This window comes from Pan troglodytes, chromosome 4 (assembly GCF_028858775.2).
Source record: "Pan troglodytes isolate AG18354 chromosome 4, NHGRI_mPanTro3-v2.0_pri, whole genome shotgun sequence".
Taxonomy (NCBI): Eukaryota; Metazoa; Chordata; class Mammalia; order Primates; family Hominidae; genus Pan; species Pan troglodytes.
The window spans coordinates 5,862,972-5,881,740 of NC_072402.2; the positions used below are offsets into that span (position 1 = coordinate 5,862,972).

Here is an 18,769-nt window from a genome sequence, read left to right on the forward strand (position 1 = left end):
TAAAGAAACTGAGGCTGGGGGGGTCAAGTAATTTGCCCAATATCAAGCAGCTTGTGAATGACAGAGCCAAGACCCTGACTGAGGTCCCTGCACCTCCACAGCCCATGCTGTCTCCCATTTTCTTCCCTGCCCATTTCCCTCAGTTCCCCGCAACTGCTGTCTTCAGCTCAGCCTTCTGTCTTTCGTGGAGGGTGAGCTGTGCTTCTCCAGATGCCTGCATGAAGCCTGCGTCAGGGCTCTGGGCAGCTCAGTCCTACCTGTGGTCGCCATCATTATGCCAAAGGTAGACTTTGCCATCCAGATAACATTGGCCCATGGTTCCTTTAAGAATGTCTCATGTCCTTAACCACTACTGTCTGAACAGCCTGACATAAGTGATACAGCCTCTACAAACACTTGGCTGGTTATTCAGCATTCTCAGTATATCATTAATAATAAACAAATACTTCCCAATGGTAATTGAATCACTCAAAAAATATTGTAGAAGACGATAAAAGCATGACATTGAAATATAATTCCCAAATTCAATTTAATCTGAAATTAGGTTTCCGTCTGGGTATTTGAGTTAGTGTTACAGCAGAAAAGGTTGTCCTTCCTTCACTTAACAAACATGAATAGAAACCTGTTAGGTACTGTCAAGTCCACTGGCAGTGGGGCTGTGAGCACGGATAAGAGGAGTCTCTGTCTTTTAGAAACTTATAAACTAGTAAGGGGAAAAAGATAAAATATATTTATGACTTTAACAAATGGGATGATAACCATTTTAAAGTACTATGGTGCACAGGAGCAAGATATATTCTCTGGTCTGCATAATTTGAATAGTAGTTATAGTTCTTGGTTGCCACATAGCAACCTTATCTTCAAAATGTGTTCTATTCATTCTTCTGTGACTTTATTAATGGTGGTATTAAATGTAATCACTGTGTGCTACTTTTTTATGCTGATCTGCTGGCATTCATTGCATTACAAATGTGGGCATTGTACTGATTGGAGACACAAATTGTGAAATAGTGGTGCTGAGATTTTGGTGGGAATCAGAATCACCTGGGGATGTGTTCCAATACACCCAAATGCCAGCTCCTAACCCTCGACCCACAAAATTAGAACTATACCACTGCAGGCTTGGGTAGCTACATTGTGCTCTGTATCTCTCAGATGTTGATGCATCAGAGTTTGAGACTTGATACTAGAAAAAAATCATTGAAAATACTTTAAATGTAAAAGTTGAAGACCAAGATTTCCCCAGACTTGGGATATTGTGGACTTTGAATTCCTTAGAAAGGTAGGCAGACACGGTAGCAAGTTTATCGAGGGCAATTTCTGGACCGTAATGTGTCTTCATTAGCAGCTCAAGGGCCAGCCAGCGGAGGGTAGTTTGGTATTTCGTGTTCCTCCTTTTCTCCCTAAGGCAGCCTCCCATTTGGGATTTCAGCCTGAATCTTTTTCACAGCCATGACACATTTCCTCTGCCATGTGGTTACCCTGGCCTTGATTAATTGCCTTTAATAGAACTTCAGAGAATGGGTGGAGGCTAAAATGACTACATCTACATCACCCTTGGTACTGATCAAGAATTTTGCAGAAATTCAGCAGTATTTGCATGCCAGATTTCCTTGGATACAGCCTTCAATCACGTTCAGGTTACACTATTACATGAATCCCAGCTAGGCTCTGACATCAAAGTGTCAAGGTTTCAGCCTTGACTCGGTAACCCTGGATGTAGTCTTTTCTCCAGTCCTCGGTCTTGCTGTCTTTATATTAAAGCTACCTTATAGAGCTGTGTTGAGTTTTAAATTAGAATATAGGTTACAAGCCTACCATAAAAGCTGTAAAATGGTGCGTGCTTATAAATGTTAATTACTATATTTACTAGTAATATATTACTAAATAGCTCTAAGCAAAGCAGTTAAATAGACAAATGTGTCTTCAGCCTAGGCAACAAGTACAGATTCTCTTGACACCTTTTGGAGCTGACTTTCCCCTACACTGGTGTCTTCCTGTCCCTGCTGCCTTCTGTCCACTCCTTATGGAATTCTTGGCAGCATAATGTCCCACATAAATAGAAACCACCATGTCCTTCTTTGCTTTCCCTCTCTCTTGCCTTCCCCCTTTTCTCTGCATCTCACCACATGAGACCCTGTGCTCTGGGAATCCATACAATGGCTGGGTGCCAGACATTAATGGCAATAGTGGCTTAGCTCTGCAAGAATGTATTTACCTTAATGAGAGGTCTTCAGAGCCACAGGAGCTCCCAAGGAAGTATGTTGTGTTCTTCTGGAATAGTTGAAAATGGGATCATTGAAATGAGCCTTGAGAGCACTCAAGGCCCTCCTACAGCTTTCACAGGTTAAGAAGAAGAGAGTTGCTGATGAGGGAGGTAGCAGCCCTGGAAAATGTGATTCTCACAGGTGCACGGCTCCATTTTCTCAGGTGTTATTAAGGGAGTGTTAATTGGCATTGTAGGATCTCAACACCTCTGATGGCCCCCATTAAGGGTTCCTATAGCTGCTGTAGCTTGAGATGTACCTGTACTCTGAGCTAGGTGTGGATCTCCAAAGTGGTGTGGTTTTCACATGAAGGTAACCTGTGCTTCTTCAAATGACACCCACAAATACATGAAGCCATAGTCACCTGTTCGGTTTCTGTGGAGCTACTCTCTCCAAATAGACAGACGGATTCAGGTCAAGCACAGCCCGCCCATCACAGCCTCCAGCAGTGCAGCCCTAATAGTTTGAGATGGAACATCCCCAGGTAGGGGTAGAGACAGAATGTCAGCCCACCATGAGTTGCAGTAGCTGTTTGTAGTTCTCAAATTGCAGTAAGCATCAAACTCGCCTGGGGAGCTTGTTTGGACAGCTCAAACGCCTGAATCTCTCTTTTCTGAGTCAACAATTCCTGGGTAGAAGCCTGGCATCTACATTTCTAACGAACACCCATGGAAACTCTAATGATCCTGCTGAGCAGAAAAGAGTGTGGAGAAAAAGAAGCAACATAGAGCAGTGTTAGCCTAATCAAGAAGATCCCAAGTCCCTCCACCCCATTCAAAACGCAGGCATCTGGACATTTACTCTTCTATGATATTGGTGTACACTTTGAGGCAATTTGGTGGATGGTCCATTCTTCAGAAACTGTCTTGGAACACGTGAATATTCTTAACCAATTGGCAGTTGTGGCTTTTATTTTTGCCTGCTTGGCATATAGGGGTGAGGGAGTCTCACAGTCTTGACTTGTAATTGTTAGAGGGTATCAGATAATTTAAACTGTTTTTGTTCTGAAAGAACCATCTCTCTCTCTCTCTCTCTCTCTCATAGCTTTGGCATGATTCATGATGGAGAAGGGAACATGTGCAAAAAGTCCGAGGGCAACATCATGTCCCCTACATTGGCAGGACGCAATGGAGTCTTCTCCTGGTCACCCTGCAGCCGCCAGTATCTACACAAATTTCTAAGGTACGAACTCTTTAAGCTGGTCTTGTGATCTTTCGGGGCCTTTGATGCTCACTGCCTGGTCAGCCAGATCCTGTGCAAGCAGCCCCAGGCTGTGCTTCCTGATGTGGTTCCCTTTGAAGGTGTCTTGAGACATTCAGTTGACCGAAGAGTTTGCTAAAAATCTCCTTAGAGCATGGAGGCCTGCTGGCTTAATCTGACATTGATTCAAAGGGAATCAATGACTTGAGACTAAAAGGGAGCCATAAGACACTTACCAAAATATTTGTCACAACATTTAAGTTTTACAATTCTCACTTCCATAATTAGGAATCTTCAGGAAGTGAATAGAAAGATCGTACATGTACACATCTGTATACACAATAATAAAGCATAACTTTTTTTGGTTTTTCTTCTTTCTCTTTATTTTTTCTTTCTTTTCCTTCCTTCCTTTTCTTTCTTTTTCTTCCTTTCTCTCTCCCTTTCTTTCTTTCTTTTTACTAAATGCATTCCTCATTAGGTGAAGAAATTTGAGTATATAAGCTTTAACCTAGCTCTAATATTCTGTAATCTTCAATAATATTTTTAGAAATTTTCTCTAAGCACTAATTTATTTAGGAGATAAAACATTGGGGAGGTATGGTTTGATCCTTGAAAAATAGTAGATTTGAAAATTTCAGAGAAATGAGGAACTTTATGAAACGTTCTTAGAACTGCTAGTTTATATGCTTGTTCCCTAAATCTCTTTGGCTTTGAGTTTGAAGTTTGGTTTAAATCTTAAGCCAAAACTTTATTTCTGACATTACAGTCCAGTGTGAATTGGAAAGTCTCTGCTCCACACAGTCATTCAGAGACCCAGGTTTCTTCCATCCTGTGACCTTTCCTCTTCCAGGACCTAGTTCCCCACTGCAGCCATCTGGGGACTGAGGACAGAGAGAGGACAGAGAGAGCCCAGGAGGGTGTGCGGGACAAGGGTGGTGTTCCTGGAGGAACTCATATGACTGCCCAGAAGTGCAAGGGGCATTGAGAAATGTCCTCTACCCATGTGCTCAGGTGACAGACAGCCATCTGTGCCACATGATGAACCCCAAATCCTATTGCAGAAAAGTAAATAAAAATTTTTAAAAAAATTTAAAAAAGCAAATAAAAATTTTAAAATGAAGAACAGAGGGAAGGACACAAATGTATAGATTCTAAGGAACTAGCTAGTTGTGATAGGAAAGTTTGAAATTTGACAAGAAGAATTATATTTATATTATTAAAAAGTAGGACAAATACTAATACTTCCAACAAAAGCAAAGGGGTTTTTTTTTTTAAGTAACAGCTTTAATGAGCTAAAATTAATACACAAAAACTACACATATTTAACGTATACAGTAAGATGAGTTTAGACGTTTGCATGCACCAATGAAATAATCTCCAGGGAGATTCCAGCAGGTTTGGTGGAAGAAAAAAATAGCTTAGCAGCACCCAAGAAGTCCCCAGGCTAGGAAACGAGATTATCTGCCTTCCAAGTCTTTGTAACGTACATGTCTTTGCAGTCAAAACTAGGAACTAGTTATTCCAAACTGAGAACTAAGAACAAAGTTCCCCTACTCTATTAGATCCTGTAGACTCTTCAGTTCTCAACCGGCCTCTCTGGTTCCTTTCACTGACCTTACTTCTTTGTGTCCTACCTTTTTTTTGTTTTCTTTCTTCCTTTTTTATTCATTTATTTAATTAATAGAGCTCTTTTTTTCTGTTGCACAAATTAAGTCTTCTTATTTCTAGGACACTATTTGAGTAGCAGGATCACACCAGTACTTCTGTTGGTTTTACTCCAGTGTACTTTCTGGCGGTCTGTTGCCCCAGGGCTCACCTGGGGCTGGATTGCCCCTATGGCTGCCTCTTCCTTCATTCTCTAGGGATCCTGGCTTCCCAGCCAGGATTTTGATCATCAGCCTCCAGGGGCTGTGTTCCTCTAGCTTCCTCCTTTTTGGTGTTCCTCCTCCAAGGACTAAAGTATGTTAACACATTAAGAAACAACTGTGTTTCATAGTTTATGCCACCCAGCATAAGTGGCAACAGTTTGGACGATATGTGTATCTTGGTAATATAAACCTGTATTCTGGGAATATACACTTGATCATTTTTTTTAAAAAAATTATATTACCAAAAAAAAACAATGTTAAAGCTATTCTACAACTGACATGATGCATAGGAGTACATTTAGCATTTGTTTTTCCCTGCATGGTATTCTCAGAGTCAAGCTGGGGATTGTTAGCATTGTTTTTAGCTGTTTCTTGCAGCTGTTCACATTTTTCTCTCTCTGTGTGTGTAGAAATTCTACTCTGGGTAACAAGGAAGATTATTCAGTTTAGGCTCACCATGCTGTTATTTGCATTAACAAGGAAAATTCGGAGTTTTCTATATTCCAGATCCTTTCTATAGTTTTCTAGATTCAGAATTTTTTAAACCTCTTTTTCATCTTAATCGTTATGAGGAAGATACAGTAACACTTTTTCTATTTTGAAATATCCTCTGACAACTGAAAAAATCGGGGGATTATAATTTGGGTGTGTAGTGAGAACCAGCGTTATGAAAGTCCAAAAAAAGTTTTGAAACTGCCAAGAAATACAGGCAGACTCATGGAAAGAAGATAATTACATGCTCGGGGAATAATTATTTTGAGGACGTTGAAAATAGAATGTCATCTTGAAGACATAATATAGTCCTAAGAATGATTATTAAGGTACTGGAATTAAAAGCCATTTTCTTTCTATGATACTGGAACACCTGAACTATAAGTTGAAGTGTGCTGATGTGTTTTTGTGTGAATCCAGCAAAACACTACTGTAGCATTTCAATGATAAACATTTATTTTCAGGGACTTTACCAATTTCTTTTGACCACATGAGTATAAATAAATAGGTAAGGTTTTACGTGTTTACAAATTTGTTTTCTTGAATGGTGAAATTTTCCAAGAAAGTCTCTTGTTGTTAAATTCACTATTAAGATTCATTTTACTCGAAAACCAGTTGCAAATTGGACATTTCTATAGTGTGTTAAATCTTGATTTTTCGCTGACTTAATGAATCTGAGACTGTCTTGTTTGATTGTTTGCTGACTTTCTGATATCCAAGTAATCAAAATACTGTTATATTCTCCACCAATTAGGTGACTCTTTGGATATGATCCCAACAATGAGCAAGGATAAATGGCTACCTTTTAAGATGAATCTGTTCTCCTTATTAGTAGTCTAGCATTTGATAGTGGGAAAAAATGTAAGGGAACTCAATTGGCCTGAAGTTTTCAGCACAACTCTTCTCTATTCTTGGTAGAGTTATGAAGGCTTGATAGTTTTTTGGAGTGAATTCATCAACCTAGTCAATAAAGTCATGTGTCATCTTCCATTAACCGACACAGACCTCATCACATTACTCATGTCTGCATCCAGGAGGCCTGTGACTTAGGGAAATTTTAGCTCATTATTTTAAATTTCATGACAACAGGGACTCATCTTCAGTTACTTTTTAAAAATTTAAATCATGCCCTGCAGATCAGTGAAAATGCCAGCTCTCTGACCACGTGAATGTGAACACATCAAAGCATGAGAAAGGTGACCATCATCGCAGGGAACTTGGAGTGTAAGCGGCGCCGTACCCCATACTACTTCTGTTGATGGGAAAATGAGATCTGACCTGACAGCCCATTAAGCGTGTTTTTGCGCATAATGGAAATAATACATTTCGAGTCACACCCTGCTCTGTGATACAAAGCTCATCTTAAGTCATGGCCAGTTGTTGTCTCTGCGGTGCCAGGGTGACTCTAAGCCTGGAAGGCAGGCACTTTCCTGCGGAGGAGGGAAGGACCGAGGGAATCAGTTCATGTCTTGTTGACCCATGTCTGGGAAGGTCTTGACTTTGGTGGGTAATAGAACCTTTTCTGAGGGCCTCAGTCTTCTTAACTGAAAAATGATGGGATATAACTAAAAGATCTCTCAAGCTCTTTAACATTTTTTGATTCACCACTTAGAGTGGGAAAGGGATTTTGAAATGTTGTAATGATACTTTTGACCTTCCTTAATGTGTTCATTAACATTATTTTTGTTTTGGTACGAAATATATACAGAAAAGTACAAAATTATAAGAGTGCATACAGCTCAATGAATTTTGGCATGATGAACACAGTAGTGTAACTAACTTCTACTCAGATCAAGATACAGAGTGTGGTAAGGACTTTAGAAGCTGCTTCTCCCCACTCCAAGGGCTTCTGCTCTTTCCCAAAGGTAACCACCATCCTGACATGGAACCCTGTGTACTGGAATCAGGAGTTATGCACCATTGTGCAGTTATGAGATTCATCCTTGTTGCTGCATCTAAATATAGCATTAGTCTACTTAGTTATGTTGCATATAATTTATATACTAAATATATAAATATACTAAAACTTATTCATTCATTCTGTTGGTGATAGACATTTGAGTTTCCAATTTTTGGCAATTACAAGGAACAGCACTGTGAATATTCTCTTGGTTTGCATACGTGTCTTGAGTGTACATAGGAATGGAATTTTCAGAGTCATAAATATATAAGCACAGGTGCAATAGACAGTACTAATCAGCTTTCCTAAGTAGCTGCGTGAAGTTACACTCCCAGAAGCATTTGTGAAACTTTCAAAATGGTTTCAAATCCTTCTCAACACTTGGTCATGTTGATATTTTTCATTTTAGGTATCTGGTGTGTGTGTAGTTTCATATCAATGTATTAATTAATAATATTGAATACGTTTTATATGTTTAGTGGCCACTTGAATAACCTTTTCCTTTTTAGTAAAGTGCTAAAATCTTTTGTGCATGTAAAAAAAATAGACCCTGTTTTTTTTTCTTCTCTCTTGATGGGAGTATTGTATACATTCTGAGTATAAACATTTTGTCCCATTCTGGAATATATGTATTATAAAATCTTCTCTGACTCTGTGACTTTTTATTTACACTTTTAATGGTGCCTTTTGCTAAACAGAAATTTTTATTTTTTTAATGGAATCCAAATTATTAATGTGTCTTTAAGGTTGGTGCTTTTGTACACTGCTGGAAAAAAAGAAAAAAAAAAAAAGCTCTACTTGTCCCAGAGTTGCAAAGGTGTTCTTCCACATGATCTCCTACAAGTTTTATTGTTTGCTTATCACATGTAGACCACTTAATTTTTGTATATGGCATGCAAAAAAGTCAACATTCATTTTATCCATGTGGTTATTGTGGTCGATTGATTATAAAATGGTTGCAATGATTTTCCTTTCTGCACCCACACTTTTGGTGGTTGGACCATTTTGCATTCTCACTGGAGGTAAATGAGAGTTCCTGTTTCTCCACATTCTCATCAGTGTTTGACATTGTCAGTGTTTTGGATTTTCACTATTCTAAGAGGTGTGTAGTGGTGTCTCATTGATGTTTGGCTTTGCAATTCCCTAATGACATAGGATGTTGAGATCTTTTTATATGCTTATTTGCCATCTATATATTCTTTGATTAGGTGTCTGTTCAGATTTTTGTCCACTTTTTGTTATTCTTGTTGTTATTCTTACTGTTTCTTGTTCTTGGATTGTAAGTGTTATTTATATGCTTTGTGTAACAGCCCTTTATTGGCAATGTCTTTTACAAATATATTCTCCCACTCTGTGTCTTGTCTTCTCATTTTCTTGACATTTATTTCACAGAGCAGACATTTTTTATTTTAATGAAGTACAGCTTGTCAATTATTTCTTTCATTGATTGTGCCTTTGATGTTGTATCAAAAAAGCCATTGTCATATCCAAGATCACCTAGATTTTCTCCTATGTTATTTTCTAGAAGTTCTGTAGTTGTGCATTTTATATTTAGCTGTATGATCCATTGTGAGTTAGTTTTTGTATGGGGTATAAGATCTGCATTTAGATTCATTTTTTAGATTTATTTATTTATTTTATTTTTTGAAATGGAGTCTCACTCTGTTACCCAGGCTGGAGTGCAGTGGTATGATCTCGGCTCACTGTGACCTCTGCCTTCCGGGTTCAAGCGATTCTCCTGCCTCAGCCTCCTGAGTAGCTGGGATTACAGATGCACACCACCATGCCTGGCTAATATTTTTGTATTTTTAGTAGAGACAGGAATTCATCATGTTAGCCAGGCTGGTCTCGAACTCCCGACCTCAACTGATCCACCTTCCTCAGCCTCCCTAAGTGCTGGGATTACAGGTGTGAGCCACCGCGCCCGGCAGATTAATTTTTTTACGTGTAAATGACCAATTGTTTCAGTATGATCAGTTTAAAAGGCTATCTTTTCTCCATTCCATTGCCTTTGCTCCTTTGTCAAAGATCAGTTGACTATATTTATGCGGGTGGATTATTGTCCTTTCTATACTGTTCCACTGATCTATTTGTCCATTCTTTGTAACTTTATAGTAAGTCTTGAAGTTAGGTATTGTCAGTCTTTGTTCTCTTCCTTCAGTATTGCTCTGGTTATTTTAAGTGTTTTGCCTCTCCATATAAACTTTGGAATCAGTTTGTTTATATCCTCAAAATAACTTCCTTTAGTTTTGATTGACATTGCAATGAAGCTATAGATTAAAATGGGAAGAACTAATCTCCTGACAAGATTGAGTCTTCTGATCTATGGACATGAAATATCTCTCTATTTAGTTTTTCTTTGATTTCTTTCATCAGTTTTGTAGATTTTTCTCATGTAGGCTTTGCATATATTTTGCTACATTTATATCTGTTTCATTTTTGGTTGCTAATATAAATGACATGTTTCTAATTTTCAATAAATTCTGTTTGGTTGTCACTGGCATATAGAAAAGCAATTGACTTTTGCATATTAAGCTTTTATCCTGCAACTTTGCCGTAACTTATTAGTTCCAGGAGTTTCTTGGTGGATTCTTTCAAATTTCTACCTAGACAATCATGTCATCTATGAACAAAGATAGTTTTATTTATTCTTTTCCAGTCTGTATGCCTTTTATGTAATATTCTTGCTTTATTGCACTAGGTAGCACTTCCAATACAATGTTGAAAAGGAGTGGTAAGAGGAGTCATTCTTATTTGTTCCTGATTTTAGTGGAGAAGCTTTAAGTTTCGCACCATTAATTATAATGTTAACTGTATGTTTTTTGTAGATGGAAGTTCTCCTCTATTCCTAGTTTGCTGGGATTTTTTTTTATCATGAATGAGTGTTAAATTTTATCAAATGGTTTTTTTCTTCATCTGTTGATATGATCATGTGGTTTTTCTTCTTTAGCCTATTGATGTAATAGATTACATTAATTGACTTTAGAATATTGAACAGACCTTGCAGACCTAGGATTAATCCCACTTGGTCATAGTATATAGTTCTTCTCATGCATTGTTGGATCCAATTTGCTAACATTTTGTTGAGAATTTTTGTATCGATGTTTATGAGAGATAAGAAAAGCTTTCTTTTCTTGTACTATGTTTGTCTAGTTTTGGTATTAGGATAACGCTGACCTCATCTTAAAATTTAGGAAGTATTCCCTCTGCTCCAATTTATTGGAAGAGATTGTAGAGAATTGGTATAAGTTCTTCCCTAATCTCTGGTATAATTCACAGAGAACCCATCTGGGCTATATGTTGCTTTTTATGCACAGAGTCCTGAGCTCTGAAGCAGTGGAACGTGGAACTGGGGGTCCTAGAAATGAGCCAGAAATCTTCAGTCAAGGTGGACAACCACTCAGAGCCAAGTTTGGAGGATGGTCTTCCATTGCTCATTGTATTGTGATTCTAGGTTTTTGTTTTTTTTGTTTTCTCAGGGAAGGGCCTATTGAAATTTGTAGGAGGGATTTAGTTGCTATTTGAAAACACAAAAATATTTAAATACACTTTCCCAAATGCATAAATTATACCAAAGAACATCCTGGAAGAGAAGAGGATAATCTGTTTATGGAAAAAGAAATTATTACTTGTTCTTTAGCCATCTACCAATGATTTCAGCAAGGTTAATTTTCTGCTTGACTTGGGGGTCATCAGAAATCATCCTGAGCATAGAGCATTGCTGGTGGAAATCCAGTGTTCCAGGAAGAACCTCTACAATCTCGAAGATAATATACATGTCCCCTAGCCTAGAGGGAAAAAGAATCAAAAGCAAAGAAACAAAGAAAGTTCCAGTCTTTGAAATAGAGTATGTTTTATTTTTATAATGCCCATCTTTTGGTTGATTCTGCCAAGAAGTGTGCATAAAAGATGTCCATCATAAGAGCTTCTCATGTTGAACACTGGTTGTAATTATTCAGTTGCACTTTTCCTCATGATAAGTTTAAGAAATTTAATAAGTACAAATCGTCTCCCTGGAACAGGTACAATGTATAATAAACAATTTCAGAAAATGGAGTCTCTGTATTTAAATATAATTAAGATAAGTATTATATTGTACCTCAGGAGAAAAAAAGTTCTCCTCTTTGTATACACAATATATGTTGTAAAATTACATGGGGGAGAAAGGCATAATTAGTTGTAAGTCCTTTGGTTACTCTATGGGCAGTTACTAGTAGCTCATCTCCTCTTTGTTTCAGCACCGCTCAAGCTATCTGCCTTGCTGATCAGCCAAAGCCTGTGAAGGAATACAAGTATCCTGAGAAATTGCCAGGAGAATTATATGATGCAAACACACAGTGCAAGTGGCAGTTCGGAGAGAAAGCCAAGCTCTGCATGCTGGACTTTAAAAAGGCAAGTGATTATTGGCACATGCTCAATGCAACATGATTCATAAGACTGTTTTATTTAGTGTAACTGATGTTGATATATTCTGCATTTATTGGGTACCTACCAAATGTCAAATCCTGTATGTTAAGGCTGGTCCTGTATAACAGGAAACACATGTTTCACTGGCAAAGAAGACGACAGGAGATACTGTTGTGGGTATCAGTTTTCATTTGAGAACCGACTTGGCCTGTTAGGTGGGATCTTTCTTTCTGATTTATCATGTGGGAGCTCAGCAATAACTTTTAGTCAGTGTAAGTTGGCAAATTAATACTCTGCATTTTTTTAAATGGTTTTAAAAAAACAAAGTCCCCCTCCTCTCTCCCAATATAAGCATACTTTACTATAAAGCAGCAGCTTACCTAGGGCTACTGATTAATAAATTTCCCTCAAACAAGGTATTTATAGAGTTGTCTCTCATAGAAGGTAATACCTACTCCGTCAACCCCAGGAACTTTACCAGAGTGATTTACTAACAGAAATTGCTCATGTAACACAGAGACATATGCTCTTGCTAGAAAGGGAAAATCGAGATTTAGGAACCTGCTCTATCAAACACAGGAAAAGCTACCCATAAATTAAGTAAAAGTAACTATTTTTAAGGTTTCTTTTATTCTAGTTTAGAATAAAATCAAGAAGAAATTAGAGAAAAATATAGTCCTCCAGAAACTTCCAAACATTTCAAAATGCATTGGGAATACTCCCAACTTAAATCTAACATGATAATCTTCTTTCTTCTAAAGTCAAGCAGAGCTCCCCCAAAGATCAATTCCAGCTATGTGCCAGAACTGGATCCTTATCTCCTCGGCTGGGGAGTCCCAGACTGGAACAAGAGCTGTAAATCCGTCAGCAGCAGCAGACATTCTCAATACTGCCTTTTCTTATGGGCAGAAGATGTGAATTCCCTAAGAAATTTTTTTTTGAGTGTTACTCTTCTGTTTGTTAAGGAAAATGGACATAAAACTAATGGATTTTTTTCAAAGATAGGATCTTCTAGACTGTGCTTCTGGTTTCCATGGTAGTTAGCTTTGTGACCACGGACTGTGTCATTCATGGTGCCCTGTTGTCATTTGGAAAACGTAGGCAATGAAAAATTAGATGCAAGGTGCATTTTTATTATTGAGGACATATTTACATGGAGAGAAACACATTCATTTTACATGTACAATTTGAATTTTAACAAATGTATTCTCACATGTTACTGGCATCTTAATCAAGACACGTTTTATTTACATAAGCCAGAACCTTCCCTGTGCCCCCTCCTTCAACCCCTCCCTGACTCCAGTAAGTAACAATTATTCTCATTTCTATCATAATTGCTAAATGTCGCCTGCTCTTGAATGTTATAATTACCTTGCTCCATATAGTAACATTAAAAGTAAATTGTATAATATTTCACCATTAATAAGTGTGATGTTAGCTGCTGGTTTTTATACAGATACTCTTTATCAAACTGAGGAAGTTCATCTCTAATCCCAATTCGTTCAGAGATTTTATCACACAATTGTGTTGAATATTGTCAAATCTTTTCCTACATCTATTGATATAGTTATATTGTTTCCTCCTCTGTTCTATTAATGTGGTGAATTATTTTGATTGATCTTTAGTTTTTTCCATTGGACTTTGAATGTTAAGTCAATCTGCCTTCCTGGGATAACCTCACTTGGTCGTAATCTATTGTTCATTTTTATAATCTGCTGAGTTGATTTGCTGATATTTGCTCATGATTTTTACATTTGTGTTCTTGATTGATATTATTGGGAAATTTCTTTCTCATAATTTATTTTCAAGAATTGATTATCAGAGTTGTGCTGACCTAATAAAATCAGTTGACAGTATCCCTTCCTCTTCTGTTTTCTGGAAGAGTTTGTAAAAGATTGGTGTTGTTTCTTCCTTAAATGTTGATTAGAATTCACCAGTGAGCTCTGTCTATGGAAAGGTTTTTGTAATTACTGATTCAACTACACTAATAGATAAAGGGTTATTCAGAAGACACTCCTAACTAGACTGATCAATTTCATTGGAAAAAGTAAAGAAATCATTAAAAGTGACACTAAAGGAGATATTTTTTCAATGAATGGTTATGAATTCCTTTAATTACTGTAAGATCTATAATGATATATCCCCTTTCATTCCTCATAATGATAATATGTATTTTTAAATCTTTTTTTCTTATCAGTCTAGTTAGGAGTTTATCATATTAATCCTTTCAAAAGCATCACTATTGGGCTTAATGTTAATTTGTAAAATTTGTTTGTTGGATTCTTTTCTATTTCACTAAGTTCTGTTTTGTCTTTATTATATTCCAAGGCTAGTATGCCTGTCTTTTTCGTGCCCTTTGAAGTAGCAGCTTGAATCATTGACTTTAAACCTTTCTTATTTTCCTAATATAACCATTTAATATATTTAGAGCTATTAATGTCTTTCTAAGCACATAAGCTGTATCCTGAAAATGTTTACATACTGGGTTTTTAATATTATTAAGCAAAAATATTTTCTAATTTAACTGGTAATTTCTTCATTAACCAATGTATTACTTAGAAATATATTAAATATTATTTAATTGCCAAATAATTCTCCAGATAACTTATTAGTTTTGATTTCTAATTTCATAATTTTGTTCAGAGAATATACTCTACATGTACTTTTGAAATGTATTGACACATATTTCATAGCTTAGCCTATGATCTATCTTGGTGAACATTCTGTGGAGACTTGAAATGAATATAAATTCTGCAGTGGTTGGGTAGAATATTCAAGAAATAACTGTTTTTTAAATAATATTTCTTACATCTTCTGCATCATCCATCATATTTCCTACTTGTTCCACCAATTTTACAAAGATGAGTGTTAAAATCTCCAGCAATTATTACGTATGTTTCTATTTCTCATGTTAGTACTATTAGTTTCTGGGTTTTTATTTATTTATTTTTTTATTTTTTTGAGATGGAGTCTTGCTCTGTCACCCAGGCTGGAGTGCGGTGGCACGATCTTGGCTCACTGCAAGCTCTGCCTCCCGGGTTCACGCCATTCTCCTGCCTCAGCCTCCGGAGTAGCTGGGACTACAGGCGCCCACCACCACGCCTGGCTAATTTTTTTGTATTTTTAGTAGAGACGGGGTTTCACCATGTTAGCCAGGATGGTCTCGATCTCCTGACATCATGATAATTTCTGTTTTATATATTCTGAAGCTTCATAATTAGGTGCACATACATTTAGGATGGCTATGTCTTCTGACTTTTTTCTCGTTGTAAAATACCCTCCTTTATTGTTGGGTAATATTACTTTGCTTGATTTCTACTTATTTGTTACTAATATAGCCACATCAGCTCACTTAGGATTGCTCTTTGCATGATCACTTTTTCCATTCTTTTACTTTCAATTTATGTGTGTGTTTATATAAAATGTGTCTGCTGTAAACATCCTTTTGCCTAGTATTGCTTTTCTGTTCATTGAAACAATCTCTGACCTTTCACCAGCATGTTTAATCTACTTATATTGAATGTAAAAATTATATAGTAGATTTAAATCTACTGTTTTACTATTTGTTTTCTATTAGTCTCATTTCTATTTTGTTTCTCTGTTCCCTTTCTTCTGCCTTCTTTTAGATTAAACTATTTTTTAAATTCAGTATTTTACCTTGACTTGCTTTTTAACTGTACTTCCTTATGTTAATTGATAGTGGTTGCTTTAGAGATTACCGCATGCATCCCTAATTTAGAGTCTATGTAGAATTAACTTTGTGCCCACTTCGTGCAAAATGCAAGGTCCTTACAACAAATAAATCCATGCATCCCTCTTCCTTGCACTATCATTGACATATATTTCATTTCTCTGCAAATTAAATGCAACAAAATGCAATGTTGTAGTTTTTGTTTAAAAATAGCTGCTTTTAAATAAGACAAGAAATTAAACCATCTTTTATATTTACTGTTTATTATCTATGTTTTCCTATAGGTCTGTTTCAAAGTGGTATCATTTCCCTAAGGCCTAAAGAACTTCCTTTAGCATTTATTCTAGCACGTATCTGCTGGCCACAAATTATCTCCAATTTTCTTTATCTGAAAATGTCATGAATTCATCCTCAGTTTTGAAGATGAAAAGTGTTTGGATAAATCAGTGAAATATACCTTTGGCTTATTCTAAGTTTTAGTTCCAGAATTCCATTTTTTATAGTTTCTGTTTATCTTCTGCATTTTCCCATTTATTCATTTATCTCTACTTTTCCTTGAATAGTATATTATTTTATGTTATAGATACTTCTATTATATTATGTTATTACATATAAGGTGAGTCCTTTTGATCCCCGAAGACTTTGCTTTATTCTTCATTAGGGCTCATCGCTTTCAGTTTTCTCTGGGCCCTGTGGTGTAGCCGGTACTCTCGTGTGTGGTTCTTCCCCATGAGGCATGGACTTCTGGGCGTTCCACTGAATGCCCAGGATGCTCATTGAGGTCTCTCTACTCTGTGTGAGCCAAAACTCTAGTTTCTCCCAGCCCTATGCATCCTCTGTCTTGAAGCCCTCATCAGCTTTCAGCCTGCAGCTGTGGTCCTCTGCTAGGACACCTGGAATCTCCTATGTGGCAGCTGCTCACCCCTTACCATTAGGACCTGCAGCAAAACCTAAGACAGACACCTGGGGCCCCCAGCCCAATGCAACTTTTTTCTATATGAGCTGACTCTCAACTAGCTACTCAACAGGCCTCCGCTCTGACCTCTGCATCCTCCAGTCAGTGAGACCACTATCATCCGCCTGGTATCCACCTCCCAACAGCAGGGTCAGCAGGCAGAGAGGTGGGCAAATGCGGCGTTCATTCTCCTTGCATGTTTTCCTTCTCTCGAGCATCACAGCACTGTGTTGACTATTGTCAAGACCTGAAACAATTGGTCCATATATGTGGTGTATATAATTTCATAGTTTTGTGGCAGTTTTGTTTTGTTTTGCAGAAAAGTGAATTTGACACCAGTTACTTCATAGTGGACGGTGGGAGAAGTAAAGTATCTTTTAAAATTAAACAAACAGTACATCTATTAAAATCACATAATGTCAGATCATTCCTTATGATATATAAAATTGTTCTTTAACACAAACTTTATGTATTTTCTTTTTTCATTTATTTATTTATTTATTTATTTATTTATTTATTTATTTATGTTTTGATGGAGTCTTGCTCTATCGCCCAGGTTGGAGTGTAGTAGCACCATCCCAGCTCTCAGCTTACTGGAACCTCTCCCTCCCAGGCTCAAGCAATTCTCATGCTGAGTAGCTAGGGTTACAGGTGCATGCCACCATGCCTGGCTAATTTTTTGTATTTTTTGTTGAGACAGTGTTTCACCATGTTGGCCAGGCTAGTCTGGAATTCCTGACCTCAAGCAATCCACCTGCCTTGGCCTCCCAAAGTGCTGGGATTACAGCTGTGAGCCACCGCACCCAGCTTTGTATTTTCTTTAAAAATTAGAAGCTATTTGTGTGGCCAGTATCTCTCAGACACCAAATCTCAAAATTACATATGGTGTGGCAATTAGAGATTTTTAAAAATTTTCTATGTGAATTGAAACATCTCAGAACAATTTAAACTATAAAACTTATTTTTTTAAATGAACACCTGCTCAATTTTTATTTAAAAGGGCCTATTTTGTTCAGATGAAATGTAGAGATCAGGGAGTTTCTTAATGGGAGGATATAAAACAAGAAATAACAATAAGAAGCAAATGGCCCAGTGCCCAGACCAGCCCTGGGCACAGTAGAGTCACTCAGAAATATGCTAATCTAGATGATGGATGGATGATATTTTAGGAAGGGATGAATCTCTTTTAAATAGCTAACATTATTTCCTTTGAAAAGTGAATAGACAATGTAAATGCATATGCATCCTTTTTTTGTATATGTGAATGTATATTTGATGTATATGTATGTTTACATACTTATGTATAATATGTGACACATATATGACAATGGCTTTTTCTGTCACTGATGTAGAGTGATAATCAGGATTAGTGATAAAAGCATCTCACTGCTTGAAGAATAAATAATGACAATGCCCTGTATATCTGACTGTAACATCAATTGTAACTGCATTCTTTTTTTCCATAAGTTATTGGGGTACAGGTGGTATTTGGTGACATGAGTAAGTTCTTTAGTGGTGATTTGTGAGATTTTGGTGTACCCATCACCCAAGCAGTATACACTGCACCATATTTGTAGCCTTTTATCCCTCGGCCCCCTCCCTCTCTTCAGTCCCCAAAGTTCATTGTATCATTCTTAGGCCTTTGTGTTCTCATACCTTTGCTCCCATATATCAGTGAGAACATACAATATTTGATTTTCCATTCCTGAGCTACTTCACTTGGAATAATAGTCTCCAGTCTCATCGCTCACTGCAAATGCTGTTAATTGATTCCTTTTTATGGCTGAGTAGTATTCCATTACATATATATATATGTGGTATATATATATGTGGTATATATATGTGGTATATATATATGTGGTATATATATGTGGTGTATATATATGTATGTGGTATATATATATGGTATATATATGTGTGGTATATATATGTGGTATATATATGTGGTGTGTATATATATATATATGTGGTGTGTGTATATATATATAT

The 18,769-nt window shown here is 36.9% G+C and overlaps 1 protein-coding gene across 4 annotated transcripts in view; it reads left to right on the forward strand.

Annotated features, from left to right (window-relative positions):
• The window catches only part of ADAMTS16 (ADAM metallopeptidase with thrombospondin type 1 motif 16), a 181,674-nt gene that overhangs the window by 56,601 nt on the left and 106,304 nt on the right, over nt 1–18,769 (forward strand). For all 4 annotated transcript variants that reach the window (XM_016952922.4, XM_016952921.4, XM_016952923.4 and 1 more), the window contains exons 9-10: nt 3,312–3,449; nt 11,966–12,119. In XM_016952922.4, the coding sequence (XP_016808411.1) occupies nt 3,312–3,449; nt 11,966–12,119 (292 nt within the window). The remainder of the gene's footprint in view (nt 1–3,311; nt 3,450–11,965; nt 12,120–18,769) is intronic.